The 18,694-nt window shown below is 50.1% G+C and overlaps 1 protein-coding gene across 2 annotated transcripts in view; it reads right to left on the bottom strand.

Annotated features, from left to right (window-relative positions):
- Positions 1-17,987, bottom strand: part of Jdp2 (Jun dimerization protein 2) — a 39,130-nt gene extending 21,143 nt beyond the window's left edge. Inside the window, exons 1-2 of one of the 2 annotated variants that reach the window (XM_048362314.1) lie at positions 17,857-17,987; positions 8,417-8,637 (exon numbers count right to left, since the gene is read on the bottom strand). In XM_048362314.1, coding sequence (XP_048218271.1) covers positions 8,417-8,617 — 201 coding nt within the window. In that variant the 5' untranslated portion in view covers positions 8,618-8,637; positions 17,857-17,987. Of the gene's footprint in view, positions 1-8,416; positions 8,638-12,847; positions 12,911-17,856 lie in introns of those variants that run through there. The other variant, XM_048362313.1, reaches the window with a different exon arrangement.
- Positions 17,988-18,694: the final 707 nt, after the last annotated feature.

The raw sequence follows: 18,694 nt of genomic DNA, 5'->3' as shown, positions 1-18,694 counted from the left end.
AAGCAATCTGTAAGCTGACCTAGTTCCTCTGAAATCGATACAAAATCCTGCCAGTCTTCTCTTGTTTCTGGATGGCTGGTTCCAAACAATAAAAAGGAAGGATTTGGAAAAGAAAAGAACAAAAAGACCCTAACTAGCTCCCAACTTCTTCCTTGTTATTAGTCTTAAAGGGGGATTTAAGAGCTATAGCTACTAATTCTGGTGCACTGCTACCATGCTGGGCAACTGGTTGCATCATCTGTGTGTCTGTGTGCATGCGCCAGTCCTGGGACTGAACTCAAAGCCTGGCTACTGTCCCTGAGCTTTTGTACTCAAGGCTAGTGCTCTACCACTTGAGCAACAGCTCCACCTCCAGGATTTGGGGTTGCTAATTGGAGGTAAGAGTCTCATGGAATTTTCTGCCCAGGCTGGCCTCAAACTTTGATCCTCAGATCTCAGCCTCCTGAGTGGCTAGAATTACAGGTGTGAGTCACTGGTACGTGGCTTTGCATCATCCCTTTTAGCCTTCCTCAGCCCCTTCAAAGAAGAGGCTACTCGTTTTTGCTTTTAATAGTTTCATTGACATAAAATTCATACATATCCTATAATTCACCACTACACTATACAACTCAACAGTTTTTAGTATATCTACTGAGCTGTGTTAGTATTGGTATAATCAAGTTTAGAATGCTTTATCTCATCCACAATGCTTTGCACATTCCCCATTCCTCCTATCTCCCTAGGCCTAAACCTATGCAACCCAGAGTCCCAGTCCTATTTTCTGTCTCTCTGGATTTGCCTATTCTGTAACTTCTGTACCCGGGGAATCATGCAGTCTGCAGTGCTCTTTAGCAGGCTACTTGCACACAGGATACTGTTTCCAAGGTTCACCCATGAGTAACAAACATCAGAACTTTATTCCTTTCATGGCCAAATAATATTCCACTGAAAAGACATAGCATATTCTATTTGTCCATTCTTCCATTGATAGGCATTTGGGTTGTTTCTACTTTAGGGCTTTATGAATATTCCATAAATTCCACATTTTTATGCGGCCATGTTTTCCTTGCTATTGGGCATACACATCAGAGTGGAATTCCTGAGACTTAAATGTATGTTTTGGCCTTTTGAGGAAACTGCCAAACTGTTTTCCAGTTCACACTCTCACTAGTAGTTGTTGATTACAACTTGTCTTCATCCTCATCAATATTTGTTTCTGGCTCTTTATCCTCACAGTCATCCTAGTGTTGCATCACATCATTTTGAGTTGAATGTCCTTGATAGCCAAATAGGGCCTAAGAGTTTTCATGTGCTTCCTAGCCATTTATACATTTTCCTTGGGGGGGAAATGTGTACTTTGAGCTAGGCTGCCAGTGGCTCATGCCTGTAATCCTAGCTACTCAGGAGGCTGAAATCTGAGGATCAGAGTTCAAAGCCAGACCAGGTAGAAAAGTCTATGAGACTCTTATCTCCAATTAATCACCAGAAAAGTGGAAATGGTGCTGTGTCTCAAAGTGGTAGAGCACTAACCTTGAGCACAAGAGCTCAGGGACAGTGCCCAAGCCTTGAGTGCAAGAGAGAGAAAGTGAGAGAGAGAGAGAGGGAGAGAGGGAGAGAGAGAGATCCTTTGACCATTTTGCAATTGGGTTGTCTTTTGAATACTGAATTGTAATAGTTCCTTATATATACTAAATATAACTCTCTTCGTTTTCTCTCCTGTGAATTATCTTTTTATATTTTTCCCTGGAAGCACAAAAGTTTGAAATTTTGATAATGTCCCTTTTTTTTCCTCCTAATTTCTAATTTTCTTGCTAGTGGTTTTGGTATCTTTAAAAAATTGTCTAATCCAAGGTCATAAAGATTTATGTCTGTTTTCGTCTAAGGATTTTTTTTTTTAAAACTCCTTCCAGAAAAAAAAAAACAAAAACACCCAAACCTGTTTTTATTGAAGTCTAAAGTGAGTCCATATTGGTGAGTGAAACATCAGACTTAGCAACACAAACCCCGTCATCAAGTCAAATGGAGAAATGTTTTTCACTGTTTGGTACCCTGGAAGTTCTTGAGCAAGTCTCAGTTTACTTCTCACTCACAATCCAACAGCTACACTCGCAGTATCCCATCCCTGGTCTACTACTGCTCCAGCCTCTTTCCAGACCTTCTGAAGCAGCACTAGTCAGACAGACCACTGTGCTCTTCAGCGATTTTCGCTCTCTCTCTCTCTCTCTCTCTCTCTCTCTCTCTCTCTCTCTCTCTCTCTCTGGTTGGAGAGATCCCCTTCCACAGGAGCCAGGACCTTGCTCCTGGAGCCCAGTTGCTCTGTTTCGTGGCCACTTCCCATACCTTCTTGGACAACTTGAGGTCTGGTAGTCAAGTCTGCAACATAATTTGGTTTTCATTCTTTTATCTCCTGTTTGGGCGCCAACTACACAACTTCCTCCTTCTTTGTTGCTGACCAGAACAATTTTTCCATAGAACTAAAAATCCTCCAAATACCCACATCCACATGACTTGTTTATTTTTTGTTTTTATTAATTTTCTTCCCCTATCTTTACAAGGGGAAAACACTGAAGCTCAGATGTTGAGTGATCTCTCCAGAGCCAAACTATTTAAATGCACTGCTTTGCTGCCCTATTTGCAGAGAGCCAATGGTTTAACTGGGGTTGTGTGGCCAACAATGAGAAGCTATCATCTAGAACACCAACAAAGTCTCCCTTGACAAAGGGGGATCTTACTAAAGGGAGACCCGAAGCCACAAAGCAGAGCACAGCATATGAGAGAGCGCGCACACACCCAGAGGGGGCCAGTGCATCACTGCTAGCACCCCCAGTGCCTGTCTGAATCTGTCCACATGACCTCCTGGACCTTCCTGCTCTAACCCCAGGCTGACTTTTGGTGTGCCTTTTGGGCACAGTAGAGAAGAGACACATTTGAATGGTTCCAGATTGTTCCATCAGGTGAGCCTCAACTGAGAAGACTCAGTTTCCCAACTTCGAATCCATCTTGCCAGTAGATCTGGGGACAGCAAATGACCAATAGTAACCAGAGAGGCCATTTCCTAAGGCTGCCAAAAAACCAGATGGCTGATGGGAACCCAGCAATGACCTTCACCCCACAGGAAATAAGATAAGGGGTCACCCAAAGCAGCTGAGAGGAAAACAGAGGGCTGATGAGCCTTCCCGCTCCCAGCGTGAGAAGAGAACCAGGACGCCAGCTGCTTCTAAACTGCACGCACAACCAGAAACAGGGAGGACTGCTGCCTCTCTGACTCCCATGCCACAGGTCCAACGCATGGCAGAACTGTGCTTGCCCAGGAAAAGCTACTCACAGGTACCACGTGCTCTGGGCAAGGTCATCCCGGTACACATCGCCTCCCCGAAACTTCCTGATGAAACTCTTGAGGTTCAGTTTCCTCGTTCTGCAGACAAGGACACAGATGCTCACGAGGACCCGTGACTTGTCCAAGGTCACACTGGGAATGAGTGTCAGAGCCAACATTCGAGCCAAGAGGCTTAACCCCCCAAGCTCAAAGCTCTTCTCAGGCCCCAGAAGCAGCCCTTCCAGTGAGGAGCCCTGTACCCATCACAGTTGTAAAGCACTAATGTACCTCTGACCACTCAGGCTGCGCAGTCAAAAGACCCTCCCAGGAAATGAAGACCTAAGGGACAAGCGTTTCAATTATAAACACTACATGCACAATCAACACCTTCCAAAAAGGAATTATACTGTAATCCTAGCTCTTCAAGAGGCTGAGATCTGAGGACTGAGTTCAAAGCCAACTCAGAAGACAAATCTGAGAGACTCTTATCTCCAATTAACCAGCAACAAGCCAGAAGTGGGGGTATGTCTCAAGTGGCAGCGCACCAGCCTTGAATGAAAAAGCCAAGCAAGATTACAAGGCCCTGAGTTCAAGCCCCACTAAAGGTACAAAAGAAAAGGGGGTCTTGATACAATCCTACTTCATCAGTTCATCTCTTAGACATACAGATGTCTCAGAGCTCTACCAGGAAGCCACGGGTCTTCCTGAACTTTTCAAACCTGAACTTTTCAAAGGTGTTCAATTTCCACTAAGAACAGCTCAGATCCAGCACATCTCAACCACCACCTCTCCTCTCCAAGGGCCCCCTTCTAGGGTGGCAACAGGTGTGACCATACTTATCATGTTAAATGAAAGCTACCACAGGGGCCAACATCAAACACATTCATCACTGCCAGTCACAGCCAAATTTAATTCTCCCTCAAATTTAATTGTTTCAAAATAACAACCATAACGGCTAGTCAACTACTTTTAAAATGGGACTAACAAAGCCACTGTGTCAACCGGGTCAAAATGGAAACATTGGATTTCAAAGATGAGTTTGGGAGATTCTGTTCCAAGAAAAGACAGATTGGCTCTCTCTGGCAACCAAGTATGAGACAAAGAAAAAAAAGAAAGAAAAGAAAAAGCATGGAGCCAGGGGGAAGGAGGCCAATGCTAATCCAAAGAGGCACAAATTAAAAACCAATTATGCAAAGCTTGCTAAAAATGTCGGTGGGCTGCCTTTATGTTTTAAGTCTCTAAAATACAAGGAAGCTTAGGCCAATGTTTACCCAGCACAAAGCGTTGTCTCTGGCTTGAGGCAATGTTGTATGCTCAGCCTCAAACAGGGATGAATGTCTTGGTCCCTTTTATGAACGCCCAAGGGAAGCCTATCTGTGGCTGACAGGGAAAGTCCTTCCCAGGCCCCCGAAGGCCTACAGATTCTAATTCACCACAGATTCAAAGTCAAGGGTGAAGACCTTCACAATGTTCCAAAGGGGCCCGAGACAACTCCCCCTAGAGTGTCCTCTCACTCAAGCAGAGTTTGTACAGGAAAATGCCTTGCCATGATGGCCTAGCACACGCACTTCTCGTGGAGAAACCTCCCAGTGCTCCCTGACCAGAATCAACAGCTGGCCACACTCTCAAAAGTAGATGTGTCATCTCTGAACCTGCCAAGTAAATGTATGTCTCCCCACAACTGGGCCGTGCATTCCAAGGCCTAGCAGGGTGAGACAGAGCCTCCAGGCCAGGAGGAACTACTTGGTGGTGGAGTCGGATAGAAAGTAAAGATAGATCTGGAGAAAATTGAGGCATCACTGAAAGGAATGCTGGGAAGGGGGGAAGGGAAGAAGGGGGAGGCAAGAAAGAAGCGAAGGCTCTAAAAGACCCCGTAACTCAAGACAGAATGTCCCCAAGGGACTGAACACAACCTCACCTTTTATATTACATATTGACTTGCTTTTTAAAAAAATTTATTATTGGCAACATGCCACTCTGAGAGGAAAGATTCCATCTACTTTGTTCATAGCTCCAGTCCTAATGCCTAGCACAGTGCTTACACATAGTAGGTTTTTAGCAGATGGACCGCAATCCGGTAGTTGGTCCCAAACCAGTTTATATCATGTAGCAACATCAGCACAATGCACTTTGGAATTCAGAAACACGTTGCTTCATTCCTCCAATTCTCTTTGAACTGCCATGGGTTTGCTGGATGTGTGGAGGTGGCTCAGGAGACCACCAGCCTCTACAAAGTGGGCAGCCCAGAGCCTGCTGCGTCTTGGCCCCCAGCTCTTAGGACATGTTGAGGCTGCAGAACAGCAAAGCTCCAGCTGGGTGGTGCTCACAGGATTATGGCATTTAAATAATCAAGTGTTCTGGGGTTAGGATTATTTGGGCTCCCTGGCCTAATAGAGCTCTGGTTAGATGTCTGGGAGGGAGACAGGGACATGGGAAGGAAGCTGCAGTGCCTACCATTCAAGCTTTGGCTCTGAAGTCAGGCTGCTTGGTTAGCTCCCAGCAGGTGGCCTTGGACTTCTCTTAGCCTTGTGGACCTCATCTGTAATGCGACTATAATAATGACAATGAGATACAGGAGGTAGTGCACCAATGGGCTAGTACTACACATGGTGCTTAGCTCTGGGCAAGGGAAATATGGCTGTTAGGACAGCAACTTCACCATCTCCATCCAAGTCCCATCCAACATGGCCACTAGCCCCTGTAATCTGGAGTTGTATCAAACTTCCTCTTCTCTAACGCAGGATAACCTGACACCAGGACAGAACAAGTAGATGAGATCAAGTCTGGTAAGCACTCAGTCCAGGGGCTGGTACATATGCACTGAATGTTTAATCCATGTGAGCTGGGCACCTTCCTATTATTATTATTTTTCAAGAAACTTGTACTACTCTAAAATGCCAATATGGAAGGCAACTGATCAAAGACAGTTTGCCATATGCAAAGAGCTCTTTGGAACATGGCCGTACCAGCTGCAAATTTCTCTCCCCACCTACTTTGAGTTTTAGATGCTGCACGAATGAGCTGGCCCCCTCCTCAGCTGTGACCCAGACAGCATGTGGAGGGGAGTCCTCGGGGCAGAGCTGGCCTTCCCTTGCAAGGCACAGTCTCCATCTCTGCTCCATCTGCCTCTTCGCCCCCACAGTGCTGCAGTGTTCAAGCAAGCCAGAGGACATGCAAATAGGCCCTAAAAACGGCTTGATATTTTCACGGCCTGGATGGCACATATCTGGGGGTGCCTGCGAGGACAGAGCGTCACTATCAGGTACAGGGCATATTCCAGCAGTTTAGGGGGTGGCTGTGAAATATAAAAATACCCAACCCAAATAAAGGTCTCCCCCCCCCCCCCGCCCCACACCACCCAAGAAAAAAAGAAGCTCTTCCCAGAGCCTTTTCAAGAGGAGGGAGAGGTAAAAACTTAGCCCAGGCAAATCACACCACTTCATCAACCTGCTCAGGGCCTCCGAGCCCAACAACATGAAGCCTGCAGCGGCTCTCAAACAACAACTCTGCTATAGAATAACCTAGAAAGAGATGCTTTCAAGACAGAGGCCTACGAAGGTAACTAGCAGAGCGTCAGAACTTTCCAAACAGCACAGAGGCCACTGGCAAAGTGAACTCAAAAGAGCATAATCACAGTCAACTCTCATCTGGCAAAGAGCAGCCTTTAGTAGGCAATTATGATGTCCTTAGCCAGGTGTCTCCAGCCCAAAGGGCCACAGGAAGGGGGAAGTAAGCAAAGACAGCCAGTAGCGACAAAAGTCAAGACCAATAGCTTGTGGCAAACTGGAGAGAGGTGGCACTTTCTACTCTATGTAGCCCTTGCCATGCCTTGCCCTATCTGAGAATGTGTGTGTGTGTGTGTGTGTGTGTGTGTATGACTGGATCTCCCTTTACATTTGTTTATTTGTTTGTTTAAATTGATGCCTGTTCTACCACTTGAGCCATGCCTCCAGACCTCTATTTTTTAATTGAATTTTTAAGAAGTGAAATGTTAGCTCAAGTTGCTTTAAAAACACTGAGAAGGCCAAACCAAACACATCTGAGAACCAGATCTAGCCTGTAAATGGCCACTTTGCCCCCCACGGCCAAGCCCCAGAAGCCCTCTTTGCAGTTTCTTTTTTTTTTTTAATCATCCTTATGGGAGAGAAGAAACTGAGCCAAAGCTGCATGGCACATTTAGCCCCTACCAGATGCCTCTATCTGGGAGCCCCTCTGTCCAGAACTTCCAGTCCTTCAGCTCCATTGTGGGGAAGGGAAGGTGGCCATAGAAGGTCACCTCTGCCTCTAAACATTCCCACAGACAAAGCCCATTAGTACCTGATGGGTGGCTGCTATTTGCCACTGCCCAGCTTCCTTTCCACCGCCCACTACTGACTCTGTAGTAATGTAGCTAATAACGTTAGCTACATCTCTAAAGAAATGGCCCTCGCTGGGCCAGGCTTTTGCACAAATCACCAGCCTGGATTAAGTGTCTGGGGCTCGCACTGCACTGATGCTCAGCGATGCTGGGACTTCTGCACATCACCAGTCCCCAGGGAAACGCTACCCTTGTGCACAAAAGGCTCCTGAGATGGCAGGTGCAGGGACCTGAGGAAGAAGGTGCTCTGAGAGTAGGTCCTCTGCAAACCCCATCTCAGGCAGGTGATGCTCAGCAATAGACGCTGCTTGGGTAAGGGAGACGACATCAGGCCTTAGTCCAAGTTCCCTCTATCAGCGCCAGGCTGCAGCCAAATGAGGTAGAGGCAATGATATGTGACTAATGACAATGACTTTTCCTGATAACTTGATCATCGGCATCCCTTTCTTCACTTTTCAAACGTGCACACTTCCATTATCTCTGCTGATTTTCCCAACACTCCCGAGAAATCATCCAGACACTACTCTGCATTGCCATTGTGATATGAAGAAGCACAGATAGGCTCAGCTCCCTGCCCTGGCCCCATGTGAAGACAGTTTGACTTGGCAGACCACATGGAGGCCGGAGATTTCCCGGTTATGTCACAGGTCCTCAGACCACACTTTGAACAACAGGGCCAAGACTCTGTTTCAGACCAGATTGAGGACCTGACTGAAGCCAGGCATCCCGACCCTCAGGTGGCGCTTGAGGTAATGGCTGCTCACCTCACTTTTCATGGGTTGGGGCCTCTTGCCCAGTTTCACCTCCAAGAAGTGCAAGGGCGCAATCATGGCCCCAATGTTGCGGATGTCGGCGTATTTCAGCTCCTCAGCAGTCAAAGCTGGGCTGGGGAGTCCCGTGAGGGGGCCGAGCCCTGGCAGAGAGCCCGCAGTCACAGAAGGGTCTGGAATCTGCCCAGGCATCATAGCAGGAGTGGTAGACTGGCCTGGAATGGGTGAGAAAAAGCAGGGTGGAGATCAGCATGACGGCAGGCCTGGCTGGGACCTTTCCCTCTGGGCACCAGGGTTCCCCAGGGTCCTTTCCCCTCCGGAACACTCTTCCTGCTCCTGCATCCTCCCTAATATAGAGAAGCCCACTCAGTGCACTCACACAAATGTGTCACCCATTTCAAGAATGCTAGGAGGACTTCCTCCACCCTTTATTAGCAATGTTGAGGATCAAACTCAGGGCCTCACATATGCTAGGCAAATACTTTTAACACTGAGTTACATCCCTAATCTACCCCCTTTTTTAAAAAAAATGTAATTTTCAACCCAACTGTTGGTGACATTTATTCAGCATTGGCTCTGTGCCAAGCCCCAAGGTAATCCATCTGCCCCCATCAGACAGGCTAGAGCCCCTGGATCAAGGGTGCACACAGTGAAAACTGTTGGGGCTGGATTGTAATGACAACCAACTACCTCTAAAGGCATTGAATGTAATGGCAGAATCTCAGGCACCTTAGCACCTGTTCAAGAGGGAGCTATTTTGGGTCTGGCATGGTGCCTCCCCTCTGATCACACATCTTATTTGGCATACTTGTGAAACCACCCTGAGTACAAGATAAAACACACCTAAGTTAGAGGTGAGTAAGTGTATGTGTGTGTGTGTGTCTGTCTGTCTGCTGTGAGAAAGAGATGGAGACAAAGGAGATGGGATTCATTAGCATGTGCTTTCCAAGTGGAGCCTAGTACCAGAAAATTCCTCTAAAGTCTCTAACTGTGCTACACCCCAGAGATTTACAAGGGAAGACAAATGAAGGGATGAAGGGACATGGGAGAGATGGGTCAACACCAAGGCAATCCCTGCTTCTTCCCTTTACTGGGGAAAGTTCCTAATAAGTCACTTCAAGGCACAGATGCTTGCTTACTAATAGTCAGACACATCTAGTCTTTCAAAGCATTCCTACTCATTCATCCACACATCCACCCGTCCATCCATCTACCCACTTACCCATCCACCTACCACCCATCCATCTAATCATCTACTTAGCCACCCATCATCTATCCATCCATTAATCCACCCACCCATCATCCATCTAGCCAACTGCTGGCCAACTACTATGAGCCAGTAGGCGCTGGGAACATGGAGATCAGAGATAGACAGCTTTGAGGCAGCCCTGTAAGAATTCCAAATGAGTAAAAAACTGCGCATGCGTTCCAGTCTTGGAAAGGAAATTAGCCCTCTCTCTTTCTACCTGTCTATGTGCTACCATACAAGTAGGACCATCTCTGTCCTCAGAAATCTCCAGGAGAAATCTTTGGCCTATTCTTCCATCTTCACTGTCACTTTTCGTGGAGGATGTATGTGGCAGGACAGGGGCGATGTGAAGTCCGGAGAGCCACTCCTTTCTGATAGGCAGAGTTTGTGTGCTCGTGTGCTTATGTTCTTTGGAGCTGTCCTCATAAAGAAGTGGCCCTGGCCGGTGACCCACAACCACCTGTCCTCGTCTGAGTTCTCAGACTGAGCATTTGGGACAACAGTCCTCATTGGTGAGCCCATTTTGGCCACCAGTACAAAACCACATTTCTCACTTTCAGGGGTGAAAACTGGTTTCCTAACCAAGTCTTAAGACTACTTTGTGCATCGAGGGGGAAAACGTGAGTGATTTGCACCCTTAAACCACAAAGACTTCCACTGGGCACCACTTGGTTGAAAGAAAAGTACATTTGGACAGCGAACCTGCCATTTCCTCCTTTGATGGCCTCCCACACCATCCTCTGCACCCACGTTGAGAGCTGGTGTCCTGGGCTCCTTCATCTGTGCTCCACCTACTCTGGAGGCCTCAGCCTCTCCTTCCTACCCCTCATCTCTCCCTGCTACTTCCTTCCTTCCCCTGGGCTACCTCAGAAAAGGACCTGAGACTAATTCACATCAAGTGACAGTCTGGGGGAGGGAAGAAGAGGGGGATCACTCATTTGCTCATCTAAACCACATCCTCATTTTGCACGTGAGGAAACTGAAGCTCAAGGAGGTTAAATGATTTGCCTATGGTCACATAGCCAGACAAGGACAGAGCAAAGCTAGACTCCTAGTCCTTGGATTTTAGGATCCTACTACAATAATAATAATGACTATCATTATTATTATTATTTCCATTGTTGATAGCTTCAGGAGAAGGCAGTGCCTTCCAATGACCAAGGTTCAGGCAGAAACCATGGCTCTATCCTACCTCCCTTGGAGACCAGCTTTAGAAACAAATAAGCTGAATAACCCCGCAGTGGCCTGAGTGGGAGCCAGACACAGGCAGGTGTGCCACTGTACCGGATCTTTCTCTGAGGTGGCATCCAGAGCGAAGGATATCGGGGCAGAAGGGGGCTATGGCTGTCACACTAGGCTGCCAATCCGGGACACCCTAAGGGAGCTACCTGTCTCCTCAGACCCCTCCTGGGAGAACAGGAAAGGGGCCAGTGGCAGACTATTCTCAGACAGCCAAGCTGAGCCTGGGCCCAACCCTACCACCACTTGGTAAGTGGAGGGTGATGGCAGATGGCAGCAATGCTAAGTGATCACTCAGGTGGCCCCAGTGCCTAGTGTCATTTCTGGCACAGACAGCATAATAAAGACATGCTGGTTGAATGAATGAATGATAGTCATGACAAAGCAAAATGCAATGAGGGTAAAGATCTTCTGGCTCTGGAAGCTTAGAGGGTCATAATTTTACCTCCAGGCTTTTCATTCCCACAGAAGGCCCCAAGAGAAATGCTTCAAGGCTTCTGTATGTTTTCTGGCCTAAGCCAACCCTGGCGGGGAGATGGAAGCCAGACTCTGCTCTGTTCCAGAAATGATAGGCTCTGTTTGCAGCTTCTGTTTATTTTCCTACAGATGGTATAAATGAGGAACTAACAAATGCTCCCAAACTAAAATGAATTTTCTGCTACTGGACCACGTTTCCCGCCACCCCTCACCAGTAGCCACTGACTAGGAGTAGTAGCCCCATAAATGCTTGCCATCCCTGCTCCCAGGGAACCTAGCTCAAGGACAGGCCCCATCCAGGAGCACCAGGCCTTCCTTTGTAGGAGCAAACACTCCCCTTCCTCCCTCCCCACAAGGGGGCCCCTAACTGCTCAGATACAAACCACAAAGTCCTTAACACATGCCATTCCTAAGAGACAGCCCCAGCACTAACATTCACCAGCAAAAAGTCATCCCAGCTGTCCCTGGGGGAAGGGAGAGGTGGGGAGCTGGTGGGGGGGGGGCAGCCTTTCTAAGGGGCTCCTCATTAACTGCAACGAGCTGGCTGGCAATCCAAGGCTGAAAGACAACTTTGGTGACTTGAAAAGTGAAACAATTTGATGTGATTTAGAGGCCTAGAAAGGGTGGGGTGGGGTGGCACGGGGAACTAGCAGTAGCCAGGAGGAACTTAGCCACTTGCAGGAAGACACAGGAAAGATGACAAGAGGTGAAATCATCCCCTAGACTGGTTGTTCCACACGGAAATAATTTTGTGGGGGAAAGAGAACTATACAGCCAATGCTGTAGGGGATGAACCTGGTTAGCTTGCTATTATTTTACCCCTTTCAAGGCCCAGGTAGTCTGAAAGGCACGAGATACCCTGAGTGTCTCCAAGAAGAACAGGATGCCTACAGAGCAAGCTCAGAACATTGGCAACATGTCAAAATTGGGGTGGGGGGGAGAGAAGAGGCTTGTACCTTGAAATACAGGCCTAGAATCTAAAGCGACTTTGGCAACCTGAGACACTGACTGGGAATAAGGAAGGTTGTCAATGAAGAAAAGCCAGGGAACGCACAATCCAAGATGAGCACCGACAAGCCTGGCACGAAGTGGGCACAAAGGGCCCTGAAGGTCACAGGAGACCCTAAGCTGTTGTTAAGTCTAAGATGATAAGTGATTGGAAGCAGTGCCCTGAAAAACCAGCTTGAAGAAAATAGGCCAGATGGAGCCAAGGGGAACAAACTTGACGGAAAGATCTGGCATTTCTGTCTCTACTGACTTCCTTGGGGATTTGTAGGGACACAGTTGGGCACTGCATTGCTCATGCAAAAGAAAAAGACACAAGGCATTTCTAGCCCAAAAATATCTACTGGCAGATATTTACAGAAAAAATTAATTTCAACTAAAAGAAAAAAGGTAGAGGTGACATTTATGTTCAGCTTTTTCCCTACTTGTTTATTGTATATAAAGATATAAAACACCTTAAGTCTTTGTTTTAATGAGAGTATCCAGAACCAACAGCCTTGTTTTGATGGGTGATACATGTGCAATAATCAGCAACTTCATCTGCAATAAGAAAAAAAATAGGTTATTTAAAAATGCCAAGCTGGGGGGCTGGGGATATAGCCTAGTGGCAAGAGTGCCTGCCTCGGATACACGAGGCCCTAGGTTCGACTCCCCAGCACCACATATACAGAAAACGGCCAGAAGCGGCGCTGTGGCTCAAGTGGCAGAGTGCTAGCCTTGAGCGGGAAGAAGCCAGGGACAGTGCTCAGGCCCTGAGTCCAAGGCCCAGGACTGGCCAAAAAAAAAAAAAAAAATGCCAAGCTGGGCGCTGGTGGCTCACATCTGTATATTAAGGAGTCTGAGATTAAGGATTGCAGTTCAAAACCAGCCCAGGCAGGAAAGTCAGTGAGACTCTTATCTCCAACTAACCACCAGAAAACTGGAAGTGGTGCTGTGGCTCAAAGTAGTAGCAAAAAAGAGCTCAGAGACAGTGCCCAGGCCAAGTACTGATGGATTGCACCTGTAATCCTAGCTACTCAAGAGGCTGTGAGGGTCTCTGTTCAGAGGTAGGTCCAGGCAGACAAATCTGAAAGACTCTTATCTCTAACCAGGAAAAATCTGGAACTGGAGATATGACTCAAGTGGTAGAATGCCAGATAGGAACAAAACAAAAAAAATCTAAGTGAGATGCCGAGGCCCTGAGTTCAAGCTCTGGTACCAACACAAATAAGACTTGCATCATAATTGTCCTGTCCACAGATAAGAGAGAGGCCATGACATCTCTGAGTCAGCAGCTTTCCAGGCAAGCAGCCAGCCTTGCACTGGCAACAAGAAATGGTGGAAACATGTGTGCATCAGCTAGAGGCTCAAATCTTAGTCCTAAGAGAACGTGAAAGCAGTGACAACGGGTCACAAATGGGCAGGTTTTCAGAGATGAGAGGGGGATTGGAGGTCAAGAGCAGGGAGTTGGCAAAAGGCAAACGTGGAGGGTGTAGGAGAGAGGCTTGGGAGCTGGCTCCTGGAAGACTGCTGCGAAAGAAATGGGATGCAGAAGACAATCGTCTACAGAGAGGCTCAGAAAGGTATCAGGCTGGGCCTAGGAATATGGCCTAGTGGCAAGAGTGCTTGCCTCATATACATGAAGCCCTGGGTTTGATTCCCCAGCACCACATATATAGAAAACGTGGCTTAAGTGGCAGAGGCTCAGTGCTAGCCTTGAGCAAAAAGAAGCCAGGGACAGTGCTCAGGCCCTGAGTCCAAGGCCCAGGACTGGCAAAAAAAAAGAAAGAAAGGTATCAGGCCAGAGCCCACAAAACACAGGACCAACTGTCATGAAACTCGGACACTTGAACACTGAAAGCCACTTCTTGCGGTCAAGGAGTCAGATGTGATCATCCAAAACAGAGAGATCCAGAAGGAGCAGGACCAGCTAAATGTATGATCAGGCAGCACCTGGGGTATGACTCAAGTGGAGGAGCACTTGCCCAGCAAGCACTAGGCTATGTGATCCTGGGCAAGTTCCCTAAGCTCTCTGTGCCTCACTTTCCTCAACTGTAGAGTGAGAATGTTATTCTCCCTGCAAGGCTGCCATGAGGATTAAATTCCTTAGTACTTGGAAAGCACCTGGAACAATGCCTGCACGTGGTAAGTAGGAGAGGAATGACACAGTGGGCCTTCCTTCCTGGAGGAACATGAATGTGAGATGACCCCTTGAGATTCCTCCTGGATGCTTCCATCTAACAATGGTCCCCCTTCCTACAGCTAGGAAAATGTATCTCCCAAGAGGACTGATTCCCTGCTCTACCACTTTGCAGCTCAAAGCCCCAAGAAGACAAGAGAGCCATCTTGCATCCTGGCAGTTGACTGCAGAATAAAAACAAAGATTACAAGGTCAGATCTGGGTACAGAGGTGTTGAATGAGGTTTGGCACCTGCTCTTTGCCTCAGTTTCTCCTAAGGCTTCTGGCACCCTGTGGGCCAGAAGCTATACAGAGGTATAGCTCACTGGCTACCCACTGCCATCAGAAACAGAGGGCCAGCTTCCTTCAGTCTGCAGCTCCCTGCATTGCTTGGCAGAGGGCCACTCTTAGGACCTCCATAAGAAGATGAATGGCAGGTGGCAGGGTCAGGAGAAGCCACAGGACACTGGCAGGCATGATCTCTACATAACCCTCCCAGTCATAGAAGAAACTGGAACTGTGCCCCAGTAGATTTCTGCTCTTTTCTGGAGACCAGAGGGAGGGGGAACCCACCTTCCCATAGGGCCCTGCTTGCAAGCACAGCTTTGTGCTCTTCCTCATGTATGTGCTCAATAAATGATATTACTGCCAGGAATCAGATGGAGGAAAGGCCCTGCTATTGGTCAAGCTTTCTCTCCTCTCTTCCCACCTCACCTCAGCCCTGCCCCTTAGGACAGCAATTGACAACAGGCACACAATACTCAGGCTGTGTGACGGCTGCACGGGTCCTTTTTAAAAACACTACTGTCCAGCTAAATCTTTGGAAAGGGAAGCTCTGCTACTGAATCCCAAGGGCTGTGACACAAAAACAGACTTAACAGAATGCAAACCGGTGGGCTCTGGCTGGGCTTCCCACAGCCTGCAGTCAGTGTAAGGAAACAGACTGAAAATTCCAAGCCTGGGTCACTAAGACATTTGTCTCTGCTGAGTTTGAAGAGGCCAAACCACACACACACACACACACACACACACACACATGCACACACACAGAGCATGCACTCACACATATGCACACACGCACACACACACAGGCACACGGAGCTTGGCAGCCCCGGAGTTCCAGAGCTGGTAACACAAGCCATGGAACTGACTGCCAAGACAAGCAACTGAACGAGCCAGGCCCAGTTTCATTGGCCACCATACGCTGCATATGGCCCGGGACGAAGCCAAAACAGTGTTCTCACCCTCCTCAAAGGCATAGGAGACCCTCTGTTTTCAAACACACCTCCACAGAGCCTTAATTAAAGGAAAATGGAAAAATAATGTGCCTGCTGCTCCCCCCCTGCCTATAGAGGGATTTGCACACACATACTCATGCACACTCACTCTATTTTTCTCTTCCTCCCATTTTGGTTTCAAACATAATTCATTCACATTGGAAAAAAAAAAAAAAAGCACACTGCATCCTGCAGCAGAAAAGAATGTAGCTTGCCCTCAGCCCTGGCTGGTGACTCAAGTAGAGTTGAGGCTGAATGGACACAGAGGAGACCAGCCTAGAATCTGTGTTGGGCCTTTCCTTTCCAAAGTGGAGCCTAAAATAGAGACGAGGGTGTGTGGAAGGGAGACCAGGAAGGTTAGGAGAGGAAAAAAGAGCTATACAGAGAGAACTGCAACCCAAGTAACCCCATGTCAAGGCCCAGAGAGCCTGGCCCTGCAGAGAGAGGATCATATAGGTTAGCAAAGGTACCCACGCATCTGCCAACAGGTGGGGAAGAAGACAAAAGACCCAGGGAGATAGGAGACATGTCCCTTGGTGGCTGTAAAAGCATGCCAGTAGATGAGATTCTTTCCAAGGGGACAGAGCCACCACTATAGACATGTTTCTTTGAAGGTGGCTACAACCAAAGTAGATAAAACCAGAGGCTCCCGTACCCCCAGCCTTCCTGTTGTCCTTTAAATCACATAGCACCCAGCTCTTCAGGAAGATTCTAGGCTGCCTGCTCCTCTGAATCACAGCCAAAGTGCAGGGGGAACAGAAGAGTCTTTGACAAATGTGTCCTCCCTGCTTTAAATGAAACAAACACATGAGAATAGATTTTGCTTCTCTTCCCTGGAACTTCCCTGGTTAAAAAAAAAAAAAAATTCAGAGGCACGCTCACACCTGATACCTGCTTAAACTCTCCCCTAGAAACCTGCAAGCAAAGATAAGCCTTCCATGCAAGCTGTGGCCAGATTTGCTGGAAAGGCAGTGAGAGCTTTGGGAAGGAGGTGGTTTGTAAAAGTGGGGGGACGGGGGGGGGGGGGGGGAGAAGCACAGTTCCCAGCAGGCCTAAAGGACAAGCAGGTACCCATACATGGCTCCAACTTCCAGTTTCTCAGACATCTCAAACTGGGGAGGATGGACCAAGATTTCATCCTGAATCTATGCACCCTCTCAGTGCAAGTTGCCCTTCTAGAATGCAGACCTGAGCATCTGCCCTGCACACGGGTTGGGCCACAGGCCAGTGCCTGGTCTTCCCCTGGGGAGGAGAACGCGCTGGGCAAGGCTGGGCAATCTTGCATCTGGTCAGCTCAGGCCCCTTTGCAACCAGCCCCTCCATCAGCGTCCCCATGGGTGGCCCTTCCATCCCGGCAAGAGAGACAAGGCCTCCAGTGCTTCCCAGCTCCTTCAGGATCCATGCAAAACCTGGCTGTGAGCCCCCGAGTTCAGGGGGCCAGAAGGAAGGCCCGGCCACCCTGGAGGAGACAGGCTGGTTTACCTAGAGAAGCTTACCTCCTTATGTAACCCTGGTGCGGGAGATCGGAGAGCCCCGAGAGGACCCGGGCCACCCCAAAGCCCCCTCCTCACCCAGACACCCGAGCAACCGCTCCGAGGGAAGCCCTCTTCGTTGGGAGGAAGCCCCGAGGCTTGCTCCACGCGCTCCCCCAGTTCCTGCTGGAACCGGGCTTCCTCCCCGCTGGGGAGGTGGCGGGAGGGGGGGGGGGACCTGTCATCCTCTCTCAGTCCCTCCGCCCTAGGTCTGCGGGACAGTTTCTCCCCACTCACCCCGCCACCCGAGGGGACACCCCCCTGCAGAAGTCCCCGGGGAGCAGAGCGCGGGAGCAAGGAGGAAGGGGCGCACGGAGCCCCGACTCCGGGTCGCGGGCCGGCCCGGGACGCCGCTGGCTGCAAGCTCGAACCCCGGGGCTGCGGGAACCTCCCGGCCGGGCTGGCTGCGTTCCGGGAGTTGGCCGCCCCCGAGCTGGGGGTGGCCGCCCCAGGTGCCCGCGCGCCCCGCCCCGCCGCGCCGCGCCCCGCGCACCCACCGTGCAGAAGCCGCGGGCGGAGGCGGCGCCCCCGGGGCCGGGGGTCGGCTGCAGGCGCCGTGCCCACGCCGCGCCGCTGCCACCCGGCCGCGGAGCTCCGCCCGGTGCCCAGGCCCGTCCCGGCCCGGGAGCCGCCGCGGCGCCAGCCCCGCCGCCGCCGCCGCCTCCGCGTCCGCGTCCGCGTCCGCCGCCGCCAGCGCCCCCCGTCGCGGCCGCCGAGCGTCCCTCCCGCAGGCTGTGCCGGGCGGCGGGACGGGTTGCATCAGCCCCGGCTATATAGCGGCCCCTGGGCGGCGGGGAGGGGTCGGGAATGCGGAACCCGCGGGGCTGCCAGCTCCCGACGTCAGAGGGGGACGGAGAGGAAGGGAAGGAGGGGACGCGGGAGGAGGGGGTGTGGATCCGGCGCTCCGCACCCACTGACCTTCACCTCCCCCGCCGCCTCCCGCGCCCTCCTCCCGCCGCCGCGCGCGCTCCGCGGCCCGCACCGGCGGCCTGGGCCCCGCCGCGCCGGCCCGGCTCCCAGCGCCGCCCGGGGCGCTCCCACCCCGCGCCTCCGGAGCGCGCGAGGAGAAAGCGGGACGCGGGCAGCGGTTATGTAAGAGCATCCCCGCACCCCGCCGCCGGGAAGACCCAGCACGGCCCGGGCGCCCAGGGCAGAGGGTGGCGCGGGGACAGCTCCGGAGCCCCTCCGGGCGCTGCCCGTGTGCACCCATCTCGCTCACTCCCCGGAGCTCCTACTTGGAGACTGAGCCCCGAGGATGTAGTCTTGCAAGCCTGCTTCATTTTTCCGTGGAGCAGCATGAGCAGAGGATGAAGGCGTTTGGGGGACCTGGACGCC

The sequence above is a fragment of the Perognathus longimembris genome, chromosome 14, assembly GCF_023159225.1.
Source record: "Perognathus longimembris pacificus isolate PPM17 chromosome 14, ASM2315922v1, whole genome shotgun sequence".
In the NCBI taxonomy this organism is placed as follows: Eukaryota; Metazoa; Chordata; class Mammalia; order Rodentia; family Heteromyidae; genus Perognathus; species Perognathus longimembris.
This window is presented reverse-complemented; position numbering and strand designations above follow the sequence as displayed.